General features: G+C 39.0%; 1 protein-coding gene across 1 annotated transcript in view; it reads left to right on the top strand.

Annotated features, from left to right (window-relative positions):
- Window positions 1–10,116: 10,116 nt before the first annotated feature.
- Window positions 10,117–21,709, top strand: part of TBCA (tubulin folding cofactor A) — a 72,161-nt gene continuing 60,568 nt past the window's right edge. The window contains exon 1 of the mRNA XM_036280794.1: window positions 10,117–10,238. Within this exon, the coding sequence (XP_036136687.1) occupies window positions 10,186–10,238 (53 nt within the window). The 5' untranslated portion in view covers window positions 10,117–10,185. The remainder of the gene's footprint in view (window positions 10,239–21,709) is intronic.

Raw genomic sequence — 21,709 nt, 5'->3', positions numbered from 1 at the left:
TGCAAAAATTGAAATACTGCCCAGGCTGGGTGGCTCAGTTGACTGGAGCTTTGTCACATACACCAAAAGGTTGCTGGTTCTATTACCGGTCAGTGCACATACCTAGGTTAGGTTTCCATCCCCAGTCGGTCAGCGTACATACAGGAGGCAACAGATCAATGTTTCTCTCACATTGATGTTTCTCTCTCTCTCCCTCTCTCTCATCCTCAAGTAAGGATTAAAACAATAAAAAATAAATAGAATTTGAGCCCTGGCCAGTTTGGCTCAGCGGTTAGAGCGCCAGCCTGCGGTCCGGAGAGACCCGGGTTCGGTTCCTGCTAAGGGCACGTACTTCGGTTGCAGTTTGTCCCTGGCCCTGGTTGGTCGTGCGGGTGGCAGCCACTCGATGTGTCCCTTCATGTCGATGTTTCTCTCTCTCTCCCCCTTCCTCTCTCTCCCTCCCACTCTATCTGTACAAAAAAAATGGAAAAATATCCTCGGGTGAGGATATAAATAAATAAATAAATAAATAGAATTTGAAAAAATGGAAATACCTGTAAACCCTACAAAATGTGTTCAGGATCTGTATAGTAAAAACTATAAAAGAAATCAAAAAGGATTTAAATAAATGGAGGTAGAAATCGTGTCCATGGTCTGGCTGGTGTGGCTCTGGTTGAGCATCGATCCATGCACCAAGAAGTCACCAGGTGGATTCCCAATCAGGGCACATGCCCAGGTTGTTGGCCCAGTCCTCAGTTGAGGGCATGCAGGAGGCAGCCAATCAATGTTCTCTCTCATCCATGTGTCTCTCTCTCTCTCTCTCCCTCTCACTTCCTAGTTCTCTGAAATTAATAAAGGAAAAAAAATTAAAAAGAAATTGTGTCCATACATTATAAGACAATATTGTTAAATTGCCAATTCTCAAATTGATCTATACATTTTTATGCAGTCCCAATCAAATCTTTGTACATAACAACACTGATTCTAAAATTTACATGTGAATACTAGTAAGTTAGAATAGCCAAAACAATTTTGAAAAAGAACAACAAAGGATTCATACTATCTGATTTCAAGACTTGCTATAAAGCTACAATAATCAAGGCAGTGTGATAATTGGCAAAGGCCTATGGTTACAAGGCCTGCACATTGCCCCCTACTACATCTTTCCCAAACACACACTGAAGCAACTTGAATCAATGGTATTTTGAATCCCAAAAGCAGGCCTGTGGGAGAGACTTTTAATTGTTCCCAAAAATCTATTCTTTCTTCTTCTGATTTTAATTGGGCACATAATAGCCCAAGCTAGAGAATATATTTTTCCTCCTCTTTTGTAATGAAGTGTGGTCATATAAGTTCTGGCCAATAGAATGTGAGCAGAAGTGTTTCAAGCATCTTCCAGCTCATGCCTTTAAAAGGACATAGAATATGAGCCTGGAATGAGAGCCATCTTTGACCATACAAGAAAGGGCAACATCCCAGAACATGACCAAACAACAAAACTGAGAAGGTGTCTGGGCTTTTGAACCTCACTGAGCAGAGCAAACCTACTTTCTATTTTATTTATGCCACTGTTATTTAATCTCTGTTGAACAACTGAAAAATATATCCTAACAAAAACAGGGACCCAGTGTTCCTGGTCTTACTTTCCAAATGCAGAAAAGTTTAAGACTTCAGGACGTTACCATGCCTAACTGCCCCAGGACTTCTCACCTTGATCACACCCTTTTGACATATTGAACTCCAAACCTATTCTACCCTTCTTTCTTTTTCTCAATTTACTCCTGCTCTTCATTCTCTTTCAGCTCCTGGCTTTATATTAAATTCACTTGTATTGTTGTTCACTCTTTTGTCTTTGTATTATATCCATTTCAATTGGTTGTAAAAGCAAAAATAGGGTAATGAAAGTTTAAAGGGTACAGTGAGCATCCAGCATAAACATTTTGCAACAGCCACTGACAACTGGTAGATTGTTTTTTCCTACTCTGATACTTTCTTTTCTCCTCTTTGAATATTTCACATGGTATTCATAGTCTTAATACATTATAGCCTAGGGAGACAATGTGTCTTGAATGCTCTCCCCACTATTTTTTAGTCCTGTTAGAACAGTTACAATGTAGCTTGATTTATGTAATATTCAAACCTCAGCAACCACTTACAAAGAAGTGTTTATTAAAACATTGATTTTTTTTCATCTTTACTTATGGAAATTAACTTTTATAAAGCAAAGAAAGCAAAATTCCACTGTGCAAACAATGTAAATGATACACCAGTCTTTGCTTGTAGGCACTAATTTTCATTTATTATGAGTTAAATAATATTGCATTCCAAATGTTTATTCTCCAGTGATTTGGCAAAGACAAATTCTCATTTTTAAATAAAAAAATTGAACATGCTAATAAACTCTTTTCGGCAATTTTATTGATTTTCATCTTTGCTTTTTATAACTGTTAGGAATTTACCTACGTGATTTTTTTTCTGTACTAGAAGAAAAATATAGGTGCAGTAAGAGGCACTATTTTAAATAATGTTATAAATATTTTTAAATGTAAGATATGCCCTTTAGGGTGATGCAAATTCACTTAATAGATTCTGCAATATTTGGAAATAATAGTAACTATCATTTATTAAAAATTGAATACATGTTAAGAATTGTGTCTTTATTTACACTATAGTATTTTATCATACCATAAGTATTTCCTCTTCCAAAGTTACATAGCTAGCTTTAAATCTGATAGGCATAACCGCAAAACTTACATAGACTACTTCACATGTATTTATTTGAAGGGTATTTCAATATTGCAAATTGCCAATAATAAATTTAATATTGATGCTCCCTTTTTTACTGTTTATGATAGATCAATCCAATAATATTCATATCTCAACTTATAACCTTTATTTATGGATAAGTAGTGGTTTCTACTGGAATCCTTTGCTAGTTCACTGAAAAAAATAAACTTGCTCTACAGTTTAATTTTATTACAAATAATCAATTCTAGATAATATTTTTCTTTGCCTACATGGGTAAAGATAATAATAATGGTTACCATTTATTGGGTGCTTATGATGTGCCAGACATTGTGCTAGGTCCTTTACATACATTGCCTTATATAATTTTCACAAGAAACACAACCCTGTGTGGCAGATATTTTATCTCCACTTTACAGTTGAAGAAACTAAGTCTCAGAGAGAATTAAGTAAATTGCTCAAATTATCCAGTGAGAATGTGTCTTAGCCAAGATCCAAATTTCTGCTTTTAGTCATTTTGGGAGCATCACTGCACGACTGAATGCCAAAACATGACTAAAAAGTGGTGGTGGTGGTGAGGAATTAGTCATTAATTACTGATTACTTGGTGTCATATAGACTTCCAGTTGTACTGAATTCAACCAAAGTCTTTATTGAATTCCTTTACTCTGATTTCTTATGTGGCTAAAAATCCAAGGAGAACTGATTGAATTCTCTCAGCTCTAAAGTTTCCCAATCATTTGGAAGCATGTAACTCATATAAAAAATAATTCCTAAAAATCTCAATTATATGATTAAATGGCAATCACATTCACACATATATGTGCAAAAATATGGTAATAAGGGAAGAGAAATAATTGTAGTAATAATGAAATAACAATACAACAATTAAATATCACGGTAGTAATGTCTGAATTAGAACTTGTAGAAGTTGAAACATTGAAGTTGAAATAAAATTTCTCTCTTCAATTTAGAAGTAATATCTTTATATTACCTTAAAATATTAGGGAAAAGCTATTTCATGAAGACTTCCTTCCCTCTGCAGACTATTCTTCAGAATCCTAGTAAGCTTTCACAGATGATAGCTTAATTTTATTTTTAAACTCTAGGTTTATAACCTGAGAGGAATTCTCCAGGCTTTAAGTAGTTTACTATAATGGATAAGAAACTCTGTTAGAAGGTAATTTTAAAAAGAAGTAAATCATTTACATTTAAAAACCTAGCCCTGGCCGGTTTGGCTCAGTGATTAGAGCATCGGCCTGCAGTCCAGAGAGATCCAGGTTCGGTTCCTGCTAAGGGCATGTACCTTGGTGCAGTTTGTCCCTGGCCCTGGTTGGTTGTGCGAGTGGTGGCCACTCGATGTGTCCCTTTCATGTCGATGTTTCTCTCTCTCTCTCTCTTCCTCTCTCTCCCTCCCACTCTGAATAAAAAATGGAAGAATGTCCTCAGGTGAGGATTGAAAAAACAAAACAAAAACCTATATGAAAGGATCTCTGTGAACCAGTATTTAGAATATTTTTTTAGTAATCTAGAAACTATAATCTGTTGTCCAAAAATTCTTACCTTTTTTGTTGTTGTTTTCTATTACTATCAAGAAAGAATACATAATGACAACTGAAAATATTTCATAATTAAGAAAGATATCTTATTGAAAGAAATAGTCATAGATAGTATAAAAATAAAATAATCATAAATAATTTTCTGAGAGTTTCCAATAGAAGAGTTATAGATGGCTCATGATAAACACATAAACAGATTTTATCCATAGCGTGTAATCCACAAACACCTCTCAGGCCTCTCTTGATCCACCCTGAATAAAAGTCTTACTTCAGGTGACAAAAAAAAAAAAAGGCCCATTAATGTTGCTCATGCATTTCATCATAAAAATGGAATGAAATCATTGACTACAGGTAGAAATGTGCAAACCTACTCAAGATAAATATGCTGATTTGAGGCTACACATTCACTCCACTTTTGTCTGCCAGCTTGATTTTTGAAATGGGCACTCGTGGATAAAAGGTATGTGATCTGAAAAAATAGTGTGTGTCTTTTAAAAGTCAGTGTCATGTAATGTCATTCCTTTTGGCAAAATTTATGTTACATGGTATTAGACCATGGGCTGAACTAATGTAACATGATGCATTAAAAACCGAACATGATGATTGCAATATGTATCAGAACAATGAATTGTCATATCAGATACCTGTTCAGCTGTAAATAGGGCCCTCTGTAAGTCAGTGGCAAAAGGATTATATTCTCTTGATACCTATATAAAACTCCTATTATCTAAAATATGCTGCTTTACTCTGTGATTTGTGGCCATTTGAGTAGTATGTTTAATACATTCACACAATAAGAACACAGCACATTACGAAAGTCACAGTGGGAGATGTTTTTGTTTTCATAGGAATCTTTCTTCCAAAGATCCAATGGCTATATCGTCTCCTCTCCTCAGCCAAGAGACGTACTCATGGAGCTCTAGTGGAGTCCGTATCCGTTAGAAAACCCGTTGGCTGCTAATAACAGAAATCTCATAAACAGTAGCTTAAATAACTAAGGATTTGTTTTCCTCACATAAGATGACTAGAGACAGCTGCTTGTTTCAGTTCAACAGCTCAGGGATGTCAGGACTGCTCTCTCTGAACTGTTTGTCTTTCCTTCATGGTTGAAAGATGGATGTTTTCATTCCAGTTATTCCATTTACTTTCATGAAAGACGTAGGAAAGGGGCAGTTCCCTGTATTTGTCCCTTTTATCAAGAAATCCAAAGCATTTTCCGCAACTACCTACATATCTCCACCTGAATCTATTTGCCCAGAATTGTGCACCTGGCCACCTCTAGCGTCAAGGGAGGTTGAAAAAGTAAGTCCTGCAATAATAGAAGCAGGTACAGAAGAGGGTTTGGGGAATGAATGCTGGGTAAGCCAGTTAATAGTGTCTACCATAAATACCACTAACAGTTTATAAGTAGAGTATGAGGAAGACTTTAAACAGTGATTAATTCTAATGGTAAGAAATTAATGTTGACTTTACCTCACAGAAGGCATGGCCTGTATACTACTCTTCTCTCAGGGTTCACCAGAGACTCCACACCAGAATCCTTATCCACCAGGTATATCAGCATCATTGGATCTACTTGGTCAGGTGGCCTGAATAGCAGGGAAGCTTCCACTGCAGCCTCGTCCTGATGCAGAGCCCATTCTTGCTCTGTGCCCCACTCAAAGCTAGCGGTCTTCCGAATCACTTGATTAATGAGTCAGAACAGTATTCCCAAATGCAGTATATTAATAGTCCACTTACTTGGAAAGCGATTCTGGAGGCCAGGAGTGAGGAATGGATAAATGAAACAGGGAAAGAAGAAAAGCAAATGCAGGCGTGGATTATTGAGTTTTCCATTGCTACAGGTGATTGATGCCTGATTCTACGGGGCCATCTGAAGAGTCTTATGAAATGTGTCTCAAAACTGCCTGCTGCCTGAGAATGAAAAGGTGGAGCATTGATCCATAGGCTCCTGTTCCCCTGCACTACTAGATTGTGCATACATGTGTACCAAGCAGTTTCCCATGCCTGTCTTCTGTCGGTGGGGCTCATGGCCCAGAAGGTACTTATGCAATGCTGGTCAAAGCCTGAATTTGCCACTGCAGTGGCTCCAATAAGAGGGAAGGCCAAGAGAATTTGAAAAGATGCACAAGTGGCAGGAAAGGAAGGGGATCTTCTGAATCTCTTCAGAAGAGGTATACTTCCTAATGATGAAGGAACTATTTCAAGTCTCAAGCACCTAGAGGTAATTATCAGAGACATTCACAAAAATATACTTTAATTAACAGTACTTCTTTATTTATCTAATCTCTCCAGCAGTGTCTTCTCCAACTGGACATCTAGTTTTATGAAAACAGAAGTACTATACATTAGAACAACTGCACACGGGCCCCACAGAAGTCTTGTGGCATGCTGGCTACCTTAGAGTTCCGTCTAGGATGTTTTCTTCAAAGTTAGAAATCTATCTCAGTGCCATATTTGTCTTTTCTCTAACTCAGCAAATACATACTGTGCATCTGCTAGGCACCAGGCATAACTGAAGCTTGGTGCTGGAGAGACAAAGATACATATAATGTGGTCTGTAATCTTTTGGAGCTTGGAGTCAATTGGGGAAGACTGGTATGAAGGGATCGTGATACTGAGTTCATAGCCCTGTAAGAGTGTGGGAAAAACAATTTGTATTTGTAAGGGAATCTGCAATATTTTTAAATAAAATAGTACCCAAACCCTCCAAAATTAGCAATGGAAGAATTGCTACTCAGGCAGGAGATGGCTAGACTTTCCTCTTGTTCTGCCAGATTCCCCCAATCCTGGGGATCTCTTCAACTCTCATCAAATGTTGATTAACTTATCTTATAGAGTTCCCTACAGATTCTTTCTTAGAGTTTGACCCAGGCCCATGCTGGAATATTTAAAAAGAACTCAATTAAGGTTTAGGGATAACAGAGCAAAAGGGTACCAAATAGTGAGAAATGCAGTTTACATAGTTTCTAGTTCAAATGCCTTAGATTAGTACTAACCTTCCTATGGTTAGTACTTTCTCGGTTAGTACTCCTATGGTTAGTACTCTAGTAACAAGAAAGGTCTACCTCCTCAAAGTCCAGATCCAAAGGAGCAAGGCCTGGAGAAAGATGGTGAGTGTGTGTGTGTGTGAAGGAGGGGATGTTTCAGATGATTTTAGTACCTCATTTGCTGAAATGGGAAGGTTCTGTGACATTATTAAATGGGGAAAAAAGGAGTTTTATTTTTTCGATCCTTACCTGAGGACATTTTTTTTCCTATTTATCTTTAGAGTGAGAGGGAGGGAGAGAGATAAACATTAGTGTGAGAGGGACTCATTGACTGGTTGTCTCCTGCACAACCTGACCAGGGCCCGGGAAGAACTGCAAATGCAACCAAGGTAGGTGCCCTTGACTGAGGTAGGTTTCCTTGACTGGAATCAAATCCGCGACTCATTGGTCCATAGGCCGGAGTTCTAGCCACTGAGCCAAACTGGCCAGGGCAAAAAAAAAAAAGGAGTCTTAAAGCAGCATTCACTCATTCAATAAATATTTATTGAATAGCTATGATGTGCCCGGCAATGCTATGTATGGGGATACACTGGTGAGTCCAACATGGGTCCTTTTTATACAAAGTAAATAGTCAAACATGAATTCAGTATGATCTTACTAATAATAACATGTACAGTTTGGTATTCATTTCAATGCGTGTCCTACTGTGTTCTTAGTTTCCTACTTAGGACCTCCTTCCAAGGTGACTTATTTATTTAATGAACACTTCGTATGGGTCTTAATAAGTACCAACATTGTCCTAACCACTTTACAAATATTAACTCATTTCAGCTTTATAACAAGCTTATGAAATAGGTACTATTATTATTATAACCCATCTTTTACAGATGAAGACGCTGGCACATAAATACATTAGTAACTTGTCCACGTTTACAGTTAGTAAGAAGAAGAGTTAGGATGTGACCCTAGACAGTTGGGCCCCAAAGTTAAAGCTCTTTACAACTACTGTAAACTCCTGACACTGGGAACAATTCCACCTGATCCCCTATCCTTAGGGGTGGGGCCAAACTCCACGATCTTAACTTATAACCTCAAGCATACAATATCCGTACACACAGACACGGATAAACATATTGTCCTTGAAGGCCTGGGCATGGGCCTGCATACATAGCAGCAGCAGCAACAGCAGCAGCAGAGGTGTTGTGGCTGGAGTGTTACATTTATTCATTACTGGTTTCCTGGAAAGTCATAGATACAAAATCATTAAAACAAAGAAAAAAAGGGCAAAAGGGTGGAAGTAGAATTGAGGGTTGGGGGAGATAGTAGGAATTTACAATAGAGAAAACCTAGTCTGAGGGAAACTCCTGCAAATCAGCCCCAAACTGAGCTCTGAAGTTCTGGAAACCGAGGCAAAAAGGAAAATATGAAGTTACATGGCTTTTGTTGCCCGACTAAAGAAAGATCTTTACAGTAACAAGAACCCTAGCTGCACAATCTTTTGATTTGGGGTTTGACTGCTGTTGTTTCTTTGCCTTATGAGACTGACCAGTAACTTTATATTAATGAACTACTGGATTTCTAATTGTAGCATTTTGCTTTGGTGAATCTGCTGGGTTATTGTTTTGATTCCACTCATCCCCCTGCCCCAGTATTTTATTGCTCTGCTGTGTCACTTGAAATTGTATTTCAGTGTGCCAGCGGCTTGGATGACAATAGTTACTGAATTTAGCACCTGCTCTGTACAGAACACTGGTGGAGATTAGGGGAGGAAGATTTATGGAAGACAAGATTCTTGCCTCTAAAGATGTTTATAATCCAACTAGGAGCATGAGCAAGCACACCCTTGTGAAGGACTCAAACAATAGTTGTTAAAAGGAATATACCAAAAATAAAAAGTAATATTAAGTGACTCCAAAGCACCCAGGGAACATTGAATAGGCAGGGGGTCTGTCATGGTAGATTTTCTCCAGAAGGTGGGTTTTGATCCTGGATTTAAAATAAGGGACTTGGACTGGCAGGGTGGAAGGGTGTTCCAGAACTTGGCCTGAAAGCCAGAATGAGTAATTAGGTATAGGGAAAGGAAAAGATAGTCAGGTAGATGTCCTGCCTTCCTTGGGGAACTCCATCAGGAAGGGATGCAGCGTCTCATTTTATGCAACATACGCATTTTTTAAAAAATAGAAAACAATGCCCTAAAGTTATTAAGTACTTTGAGCTTTAATCTTCCTTTCTACTCTGTAAAGTGGGCATTGTCATATCCGTTTTGCCTACAAGGCAATAGGCTCAGCAGGGAGGTTAGGTAGCTCACATGCCCACTGTCACCTAGCTGTTAAAGGGGGGAACCCTGAATATCAGTTGGTTTGACTACCAGGTCCAAGCTTTTGTGTGCCACACGCGTTTTCGTAAGTTGAATATTTAAGCATTTTCTTGACTGCGTACATAATGGAAGTTTATTTTATTAAAGACGCATCGCTTTGGCCCATTTGATACCACATAATGACTCCGAAAATATCTTTAGTACGATTTTTAGGTCACTCGGCCCATTAAGCGGATAACCTCGCAAAGCAGTGTCACCGCCAAACCCGTCTCTAGGGGAGATGCTGAAGTTTCCCAACACGCCCAGGCTGCGGCGACCGCGAAAAGTATAAGTTGTGTCCACACTAAAAGGAGGGCTGTCCGAGAGACGAAGGCAGATTCCGCGAGGGGAGCACTGGGTGGCGGCCTGGGCCGGCGGCAGCGAAGAGCGACCCTCCCGGGGCCCGGAGCCCCCGGCCCCCGGGTGCCCGGGGCGCCGGGGTCTGCGCATGCGCGCGGGCGCCGTGGCTTCGCCGACGCGACCGCCTCCTCCGCGCGCTCCCGCTGCACGGTTACCCCGGCTCTCCGCCCCTCCTTCCCGCGGCGCTCGAGGGACCATGGCCGATCCTCGCGTGAGACAAATCAAGATCAAAACCGGCGTGGTGAAGCGGTAAGGAGCCGGGAGCCGGGAGCGGCGCAGCCGCCAGCTCCTCCTCTCTCGCCTCATGGCGGCCCAAGAGGCCGGGCTGAGCGCAGGCCCGAGGCGGCCGCGGGACTCCAGGCCTCAGCTCGGGCTCCGCCGGGGCCGGGCCGGAGCGGGGCGCGCCGGGCGGGCCGGAGCACGCCCCTCCCGGTGCCTCAGCCCTCGAAATGCCCCCAGTTGAGCCGCCAGGGCCGGCGGCAGCCCCGCCCTCGGGCGCCTGCGGTCCGGGAGCCGGAGGGGCGGCGGCCGCGAGCGGGGAGCTGGGCCGGGCTAGGGGGGCTGCGGGAGCCCTCGTGCGTGCGCGCGCCCCGGGTCTCCACGCCGACCCGAGCCGAGGGAGGCGGACGCGGGGCACGCGCGAGCCCGTCCCGAAGTTTCAGGGCGCGTGTAGAGAGCCCGGGCCCGATACGAAAGGAGACCTGTTGACGCCGGAGCTCCAGATGGCAGGCGGGCCTCGCCGTCCGCCGCGCTGGGGCGTGAACTCCGTCGCCCAGCTGCTGGGGCCGCCCTCCCTCCCCCGGCCCTGCTTTCCCTGGGTCGCCCCGGAGCTGCGGGGCGCGGTTTAAATAAGGGCCCTGCGTAGACGCGCCCTGTAATCGCCCCCAGTTCCTGCCTGCTGTTGGCGGTGCTTTTTAGAACTTAATCGTTAGACCCAAGAAGCTCAAACTTTTTGATGAGGCATTTCAGGAGAATGCCTACCTGTTGTCCCTTTTTAACATATTTCCACAAGGAGAAAGACAAGGCGAAGGGGAGAATAAATTCACTTTTTAAGGTATTGCCTCCGAGGCTTAGCACAGCATTGCACTGTACTTTCCTGGAAGCTCTCACTGCTGGGAAGGCAGTCAGGAGACAGTAGCCAAACACACAGCCTCTTCTGCCGTGAGACTGCTTGGGTTTAAATCTTAATTCTGCCATTTATTTTGTGTTGCTGAATATATTAATTTGCACCGTGCATCAGATACCTTAGTTTTTCTTTTGTAAATGGAGAAAGTACACACCCCCTGCAGTTGTTGCAAGAAGTACCTGCTATGCACACTATGCATGCTGTTTGACCTAGTATGTGGCAAATAGCCAGTGGCTAGTAATGTTAACTAATAATATTGCTTGTATTCCCATTTTTACAGATGAGAAACTGAGGTTTAATGAAGTTAAAATTGAAAAACCAACTTGTCTAAGATCACAGTTCTAGTTAGTGGCACAGCAAGGGAAGGAACCAAGATTTCCCATCGACAACTTTCTATTTTAAGTACAACGTTTCAAAAAGGAGTATTTTTAAAAAATGTGTAATATTACAAGGGGAATTGAGATATATAATTAACATATTTTTTCAATTACAGTTTGATATATAATTGAAAATATAAATAATTTGCACTATTACCCCAAAGTTCTGTTCGTTTTTGCTAGACTTACTTTGGTTATGTCATTTTAGTAAATCTATTTAGAAGAAGTACCAGGGTATAATGGAAAGTGCTTTAGACCCAAAGTCATGAAAAATGATTTCTAATGGTAGATTCCCATTAATTATATATTTATGGCCTTGTCATTTCTTATACTAATGATCTATGCTAGTTTATGAAATTACTCAGTTCAAGTAGTTATATGCTTACAGTACATGTTCTAGAGAAAAACTCATTTAAATAATTAATAAGCTAAGTTTTTAGGCTTTCAAGAATTCCCAAGTACTTATGGAAACTGCTTGGAAATAAAAGTTTTGTTTTCAATTTATTTCCATAATAGAGCATTATCAAACTTAATTTTGATTCTTCATATTTCAGTAAATTTATCATTTTTGTGAAACCATCATAATTTACCATATATCAGATTGCTTATAAACTAATAGAAATGTCTATACATTTTTTTTCATGGCTTCTATTGACATTTTGGAGTCGAGTTCCCGATATATACTAAAAGGAGATTTTTTTAAATCCTAAAATTTATATTTTAGCTGTTTATTAACACATATTTTGCTTTGGTAGATAACCATCTAAATCTATAAATATTGTTCCCTACTCTCTTTTTCTCTTGTTATTTTTCTCCTGAAACTTATTTTACTATGACACTTTGCATATTCTGCCTTAGTATCCTATTTTTAAAATTCTTCATTTTACTTCAGCAGAGGGAAAAATATAGGTGAGGCAGATATAGCAACATATTAATGATTCCTGGGGCTGAATGATTGTGGAACTTCATTATAGTGTCTATATGTTTAAAATTTTTCATAATAAAAAGATTTTTAAAGGTATACATTTTTCTCCTCTCTCCAAATTTAATTTCAAAGATTTCTTCATTAGTTTAATACTTCAGACATGTTCCTGGTTTTGTGAACATTGGTTTCTTGAAACAGTGGTCTAAAAACCAATTTTTGTTCTCACCTTGTTTCTAGTCACATGTTCATTTCCCATAGTCCCCTTTCTCTTCAGAAGTCACAACTTTTATTTGGAAGAAGAGATTTAAATTCCTCATTCATGCCCCTAATTCCTTCAGTTTTTTCTCCAGGAATTGAGAGCCACTAGAAATATATTCTAGGTATTAGTCCTAGGGCTCAATTTGGGTAGTCTATAACAGGGAGGGTGCATTTTTGGAGTTTAGTGTCTAATCAAGTCTGCCAGAATCCTTCAGGTGATCCAAAAGTGTCCTTTAGTGGTTCTAGGAAGAAATCTGGGCAGGCAGGTGGACTATTAGAGGAGTGTGGAAATAGGCAATAAATAGATGGTGATTTGGCATCAGGGAGCCCAAATAATGAGTGGAAGATGGGTGTTTCAGCATGTTGGCAAAATAGTGAAGGCAGTCTAGTGGATGGCAGCCATTTTAGAAATGAAAGGAAAAAAGTTTCAAGGGCATTATTTTAGGCCCTAGGAAAATAGAGAGAAGCCTTGCATAGCTCTAGTGTTAGAGAAACTTTGTTACCTTTTATGGTCACAAAGGCAAAGTATCTGATTTTTGAAATTGGATTTAAAAAATTTTTTTTTCTTTATTGATTTTAGAGAGAGAGGAAGGGAGAGGGAGAGAGAAATAGAAACATCTATGAGAGAGAACATCGATTGGCCACCTCCTGCATGCCCCCCAGCTGGGGATTTGGCCCACAACCTGGGCATGTGCCCTGACTGGGAATCAAACCTGTGACTTCTTGGTGCATGGGTCAACGTTCAATTTGTGAGCCACACTGGCCAGGCTGAAAATGGATTTTAAGAGAGAGGTTAGATCCCTAGTAAGAAGAAGAGAGTCCAGTTACTAGGAATGGCTTATAAAGTGAGAGTTGACAACAATGAGGCTGACTTGATCCTGGGCCTAGGACTCCTTACATACCCGCTTCACAGCAACAGGATTGTTCTTCCAGGACTAATTCCGGCTGTGAAACTAGAGAGATGTGTGCACTATGGGCTGGATGGGTAATTATACTAAGTTTCATAAAGCAGCAGCCTTTGTTTACATGTGGCTCACTGTTAGTGGGTATTAGTTGATAGGTTTGGGTCTGGCAGGCTCTTTTTAAAAATGTGGATCCATGTTCCAGGAAGATTGCTGGACCTACACAGTTAATCTGGCAGCCCTAGCAGGGAGTTACAAAATATTTCTCCAGTGCAGAACTGTGAAAATACTACCCCCGCACCCCTTTTCTTTCTTTTCTTTTATTTTTTTGCATTTATCTTCAGATAGAGCTGGAGGGAGAGAGGGAGGATGAGAGAAAGAGAAACATCGATGTGAGAGAGACACATCGAGTGACTGCCACCCACACAACCCCAACCGGGGCTGGGGACAAACTGTAACTGAGGTACAGGCCCTTAGGGAACCGAACCCAGGACTCTCTGGTCAGTGTGCCGCCGTTCTAACCACTGAACTAAACTGGCCAGGGCCCCACCCTTTTTCTTAATGTCTTGGTGGCATCAGTACCCTGGTTTACTTGGGACTGAAGGGTTTCCGAGGATGTGGAACCTTTAGTGCTAAATCTGGGAAAGTTCCAGGCAAACCAGAATGATTAGTATTCATACCTCTTCTGTAACTAGCTAACATAGCACTGTTTTCTGTGTTATTTGGAGCCTATTTGCTTATAGTACAACTTAAGTAAGGAACAATTTGAATGCATCGCCCTGGCTGGTTTGGCTCACGGTTAGAGTCTCTGCCTGCAGACTGGAAGAATCGCGATTCGATTCCAGTCAAGGGCAAGTACCTCGGTTGCGGTTTGGCACCTGGTCCTGGTTGGGGTTGTACGTGAGGCAAGCAATCGATGTGTCTCTCACATCAATCTTTCTGTCTCTCTCTTTCTCTCCCTCCCTCTCTCTCCTCTCTTCCTCCCTCCCTGCCTCTTTCCCTCTCCCTCCCTCTCACTCTATCTGAAGATAACTGGAAAAATATCCTGAGGTACGGATTTAAAAAAACTTTTTTATAATGCAGCCTATAAATATGAATCCATGCCAGAGAGGCTTCTTTTCTGTGTTAATTTAAGTAGTGATTTAGAAAATAATTTTCAATAAAGTAGAAAATATAGGATTAATGTTTTAAATGTTGATATGTCTTTCAGCTAAATAACAAGTCCACAGTAAGTTTCCAAGTAGGATTTGTATTTGTAAGTTTTTTGTTTGTTTGTTTGTTTTACCAGAGTTATGGTACATTCAAGAAAATTTTCAGCAATAACAAAAGGTTTTTATCCATTTAACATAAAAGGTGATTTAATAACTTTAAAGGCGACTTGTTTTCAGTCAAGTTTGCTAAACTAGCCCACTGGTGAGTGAATTAATTGATTGAAAATACTTAAATATATCTTTTTGTAACTATTTTAGATTGATATTGGCTTAAAATCCAATGTGAACAAAGAATGTTAGGGCATTGGAAATAACACTGACTTTGGCCCATAGTTTTTTTCTGATTAAATGAAAGTGACACCAGTAGATTAGAATGAGACTAGGACAATTCACACTGCAATTGTGTTAGTTTAACTTTAACAATCTTTTAACACTCTTGTTTAAATGTAGCTGACATACCATAATTACAAATCTACAAGCCTTGATTATAGAATTTTACATCATGAATCTGTAGGGAAATTGTATTGATTTTTTTTTTTTAATAAAGCAACACCTTTCCCAAACGGTGGCATCTTCCCATGTTTATTTATAACTGTACCTCTGATATACAACTGTGTATGATGTATATATATGATATATATACACACATGTATATACACAGACACTGTATACAGAAGGCGTGAAAACAACATAAAAGGTAAGTAAAATCTCCATGTTATTTATTAAATTTTTATATTCATATATTTATGTCATACTGATGTACATTTTATATATACTAAATATATATTATACTGACTGACATAAAAGTGAAATAACACATATATTTATGTAGACATAGAGATACAGTTTTTCCACTTTAGCTTTAGCTGTTTATACATTTCTCATGTTTAAAGTAGTGATGGCTAGAAATGTGGTGGACAGTATCTGGGAGAGGTTAAGGACATAGCCCTGTAAATTATTCCTGTAAGCTTTAGTAGCTTTGTTGTCTTCTTTTCTCCTCTTTTCCTGCATCATACCCTTTGGTTTGAGTTAAAGCCAAAATGACCAACTTCCTACCTTGAAATTTAGCCAACTCTTTTTGGAATTTCTGTAATATATCCAGTTCTGCAAAGTAATAGTCAAAGGCAGTGTCAAAATGGATTACAGGTGGTCAGCTCTTTACCACCTTCTGCCAACTACTTGGCAAACAGTGACTCTTAGGAGCTACACAGCTGGCAACCAGATGTCTGTTCAAGCTGGGAAGGGAGAAAGCTAAGGCCGCTCATGACCATGGTTTTTCTAGTACAAGCTATATTATTCTGCAAGTTAAATGTGGGAATGAAAGATATTTTGACTCCTTTGTGTGTATCTTTGTGAATGTATTCTGTGTTTTCTTTGCATTTTTTGTTTGGTAGGAAATTTTGAAAATCTATAGTAAGCAAGGTTGAAAAATTTTGTTAATAGTACTTCAGAACCCTTAGCATATAAATGCTTAGATGTGCAGTCTTTTGTTTCCAACTAACTGAGCTACCCAACCAGGGTGTTCTTTCTCTCTCTTTCTCTCTCAAAAATCAATAAAGTGAAAAAATTAAAAATTAAAAAAATATTTAAAGATAGACACACACACATACACATGCACACGAACTTGGTCATATTAGTTATCTCCTGAGAGAGAAGTTGTATAACTGAAGGACAGGGATGGGAGGAAATTCTTTAAAAATTAAAAAAAAAATTTTAATTGATTTTTTTAGAGAGGAAGGGAGAGAGAGCTAGAAATATGGATGTGAGAGAGAAATAGCTATCAGCTGCCTCCTGCATGCCCCCTACTGGGGTTGAGCCCGCAACCAACCGGGGCATGTGCCCTGACCAGGAATCGAACCGGGACCTCTCAGTCCATGGGAGATGCTCAATCCACTGAGCCATACCGACTAGGCAAGGGAGGACATTTTTATAATTTTGAATCACATGTTACCTTTCAAAATATAAATTAAAAATTAAAGAGTTGTAAATAGTGTTATGCTATAGGAGCATTTCTATGATTTTTGTGCATATTGTTTTTGAGATTTAGTCATGTTTAAATAAACATAACTCTAATCTATTCTCTTCTACTTTTTTTCATTCTATTGTCGAATGATATTTACTTTTTCCATTCAGTTTTTTACTTTTATAAATGGTGTTACCACATACTTTGTTAAATATGACTCCTATTACACATACATAACAGTTCATGTAAGGCAGAATTTCTGTAGCAGTGAGCCCTGAATGGATTATAGGTGTATGGAGGTATAGCTCTCCTTAACTCTCAGGATGGCCAAGTATGGCCAAAACAGCCATGGGATATATGAGTGAAGAGCCTTTCAGACAGAAGAAACAGTAAATACAAATGCTTGAAAAAGAGCAAGGTTGGTCAGTTCAAGTTACAGCAACCAAGTGAGAGAGGAGGAGGAGGGGTAGGAACCACTCTGCAAAGTAGGAGAAAGAGTATAGACCTATAGGACCTAGTTTGTAAGTACTGGAGCTCAGGTCTCAGATAAAATGTTACTACCTCTGTAAAAGTTTCCTAGATGTCTCTCCAAAGTTAGTGTTCCCGTCTCTGTTCTCAAAGAACTGTGTAGTTTTCACTAAGATAGTACTAAAAATACATTTAAGCTATCTGTTCCATCCACTATACTATTGGTTTAGAAAGTAGGGTTTAGGGATCTCTTGGGGTCCCTGATATCTTTTTGGGGTATCTGCAAGGTTAAAGTTAGTTTCATAGTAGTACTAAGATATTTGCCTTATTCATTTTCATTTGCTTATACTTGTACAATGAACTTTTCCAGATGTTATATGATGTGTGATATTGCAACAGATTGAATGCAGAAGCATATGAGAATTAAGATGCTTTTTGGGAAAATAATAGTTGTGTCATAAAAATAGGTTATTATTATTTTTAATCCTCACCCGAGGATATGTTTATTGATTTTAGAGAGAGAAGAGAGAAAGAGAAATATCAATATAAGAGAAACATTGATGGGTTGCCTCCTATACATGCTCTGACCAGGGATTGAACTCACAACCTCAGTATACCCTGAGTGGGGATTGAACCCCAAACCTTTGGTATACAGGACAATGCACCAACCAACTGAGCCAGGGCAAAATATTTTCTTAAAAAAATGTTTTTTATTGTTTCTAGAGAGAAGGAGAGGGAAACATCAGTCCGCTGCCTCTTTCACCTCCCCCCAACCCCCCACTGGGGATCTAGCTCAAAATCCAAGCATGTATCCTGATAGACTGGGAAACAAACCTCCCAGTGTATGGGACAACACTCAACCAATTGAGCCACACTGGCTTGGGCCAAAATATGTCACTTTTGTTGACATGTACATTTCTTTTATTTTTAGGTGAAGTGTATTTTTAAATACACTTAAATTTTTTTAATTTTAAAAATATTCTTTAAATTGTCCAGTGTTAATTTCTAGTACAGTAAATATTAATAGACATAATTCACATATGCAAAGCTCCTTGGGTCTTGTGATATGTGATATATAATAAACATATATTTGGTCTTTCCCCCCATTTCTGACACAGAGCTCTTAAAATCCTTGGAATTTCTTAAGTGACGGGAGAAAAAAAAAGGTGTATTTTGTTATGTTAATGAGGTGACTTTTAGAAAGCCCCTAAGTTACTTTAGAATGGGGGCTATTGCTAGGAGAACCAACCATGATTCAAGGATTGGAACTTTTAGTTCCATCCCCTGACCTGTTGGGTGGGGAAAGGGATTGGTGGTTAAATCATTCACCTGTGGCCAATGATTTAATCAATCATGCCTATGTAATTAAGCTGCAATAAAAACCCAAAAGTACAGGATTCGGAGATATTCCAGGTTGGTGAACCATAAAGTATTCACGTGCTGCTCTGCCAGACCCCAATTACAAGGGGACAGTAGCTTCTGCTTTCAGGACCTCACCCTATTTATCTCTTCATTTGGCTGTTGATTTGTATTATCTAATAGCCTTTGTAATAAACCAGTGATCTAGTGAGTACCCTGGTTTCCTGAGTGCTATAAGCAGCTCGAGCAAACTAATCGAACCAAAGGAACCTTTGATTTATAGCCAATTGGTGTGAAGCACAGGTAATACTTGAGCTTTCAATTGGCATCTGAAATAGGGACTGTCTTATGGGAAGGAGCCTTTAACCTGTGGAATCTGATGCTAAAGAGTACACAGGTATTTTGAGACTGAAGAATTTGAGAACCACTGCACTAGAACAGTAATTTTCAAACTTTATTATGTAAAAGAATCAATTTGGGTACCTTCAGAAAGACTTACCCAGGCTATACCCCTTAAAATTCTTATTCTTTGAGTAAGTGTAGGGCATGATCCAAGAATTTGTATGTGTTACAAACACTTGTGTAATTCCTTTGTATATGTTCCTCTGACTACACTTTGAGAAGCATTGAACAACTCTGAGCTTCTGGAAGTGCAGGACTGTTTTATCTGTTTGTACCTTTAAAATACTGTCTAGAATATAGTAGGTGCTCAACAGTGTTTGTTAATTAACTGGATGGGTGTTGAGGGTAGAGTTGAGATCCAGGTGAAGTCAAGCAAGATGATTTCTTATTCAGAATGGAGAATTTAAATTGGGATGACTAGCAATGACTTTGTTATGTGAAAAAAAAAAAGGAGATAGACTTTTAATTGTTTCTATTTAATTCTAACAAGATAAAAGTCACTCTATCTTATTTATATTATTAGTGACTGAAGTATTTCACATCTATATTTTCCTATAGTGGAGACCCCCAAGTAAGTGCCAAAACTGTTTTTTAAGATATGTTGCCCTGGCCGGTTTTGTTCAGTAGTTTAGAGCATTGGCCCAAGACCCTTTGGGTCAAGGACATGTACCCGGGTTACAAGTTCGATCCCTGGTCCTGGTCTGGGTCATGCGGGAGGCATCTAATTGATGTATCTCTCTCTCTTGCTCTCTCTCTTCCTCTTCCTCCCTTCCACTCCTATCTAAAAAAAAAAAAATCAACAGAAAGATATCCTCAGGTGAGGATTAACCAAAAAAAAAAAGATATGTTTGGAAAAATTTTCCCAAACATGTACTTGATTCATCGAATTACACTGAGCTTATCTGTAATGAGTTTTTTTTTCCCCCACAGCTGGGATGAATATTGTTACAGACTTTTTTAAATGGTTGAACATGGAATTAAAAATAAAGATGGAGGATGTAAGATGTGCTAAAAGGAATGGATCCAAATTGTTGCCCCCACAGTATTTTATTTCTTTGGATCTTAGTTGCACATAATTGAGTTATTCTTAATTCTTGGTTTATGCCACATATTCATTATTGGTTCATGCACAGCCCTCTTTTGTTTTATGCCTGTATTTACTTTTAAGTGATATATTAATAATATAAACACATCACCTAACACAGGACCTAACATAGTGATGATAATATATCTAGCCTGGCTGGTGTGGTTCAGTGGTTGAGCGTCGACCCATGCACCAAGAGGTTGCTGGTTTGATTCCTGGTCAGGGCGCATGCCCACGTTGTGGACCTGATCCCCAGTGGGGGCATGTAGGAGGTGGCCAATCGATGTTCTGTCTCGTCGATTTTGCCATCTCTCTCCCTCTCCCTTCCTCTCGCTCTAAAAATCAATAAAAAGAAAAACATTCTTTTTAAATCGAATTTTTTGCTTCTCACCTGAGGTAACTACTATTTTTAATCTTATATTTATTATTACTTTGCTTTTTTATTTTCCATAATTTTATCATTTGTATAGTACTAAGAAGTATATAATTTAGTTATTTTAAAAATTTGTACAAGTGATGTCTTCTGGGACTTATTATTTTTCACTCAGTATTATGTTGGTAAGATCCATATTTTTACATTTAGATGCAGAAAATTTGTTTTTACTGTTGTGTGATATTCCATTGTGGGATAATACCACAGTTTAAAAAAATTGATATTTAGAGAAAAAAAACCACATTGATTTGTTTTTCCGCTTATTTATGCATTTATTGGTTGCCTCCTGTATGTGCATATGGGGACAACGCTCTAACCAAACTTGGTACCCAGCCAGGGCCAATACCACAATTTATTTATCCATTCTTCTATCGATGGACTTTTGGATTGTTGTGGTTACTGTTTCTACATACATTCCTGTTCATGTCTTTGGTAATGATGTATGAGAGTTTTTCTTGAGTATTTATGCAGGAATGGCTTTTTAGAGTATGCGAATGTTCTACTTTATAAGATAATGTCAAATTGTTTTCTAAAGAGATTGTACTGTTTTCCATTGTCAACATGAGAGTTTCTTTCATTGATCTACATTCTCTCCAAAGTTTGGTAGACATCTTTATTTTATTCTAATAATACTGTTTTTGTTTTTTCTTCATTTTGTAAAAAAATTAAATTATTTTGATTACCTTTTTATACAAGCATTCCCCACAGATAAAGAAAGGAAAGGGGATGTGAGGCTCCAGCCCCACAACCAATACTTAATCTGGTCCTTCCTCCTTGTGTACAATAATGTTTATGCCTCAGGCAACCCAGAGTTTTTACTTGGTGGGGAGGTGGGTCCTTTGAAAAGGGCAGCCCTATCCATTTTCAAGACCACTGTACATTCGTTGTAGGATACCTGGGTGGGGAGGAGGAGGGGTGTAAGCCTGCAAATAGAGGTTCCTATAGTGTGTCCTGAAAACCCTCTTGGTGCTGGGTAGCAGCTGAAGCCACAGGCCAACAATAGTACATCTCAAAGATTCTTAGCCGTGTTATTATTATGTTAATTCTTTTATTTTCCCCCCAGTTTTGTTGAGATAAAATTGACATACAACATTGTATTAGTTCAAGGTGTACAAAATAATGATTTGAAATACATATATATTGCAAAATGACTACAGTAATAAGTTTAGCTAACATCAGTCATTTCATATAGTTATATTATTTTCTTGTGCT

The sequence above is a fragment of the Molossus molossus genome, unplaced genomic scaffold (assembly GCF_014108415.1).
Source record: "Molossus molossus isolate mMolMol1 unplaced genomic scaffold, mMolMol1.p scaffold_m16_p_3, whole genome shotgun sequence".
NCBI classification, from domain to species: domain Eukaryota; kingdom Metazoa; phylum Chordata; class Mammalia; order Chiroptera; family Molossidae; genus Molossus; species Molossus molossus.
This window is presented reverse-complemented; position numbering and strand designations above follow the sequence as displayed.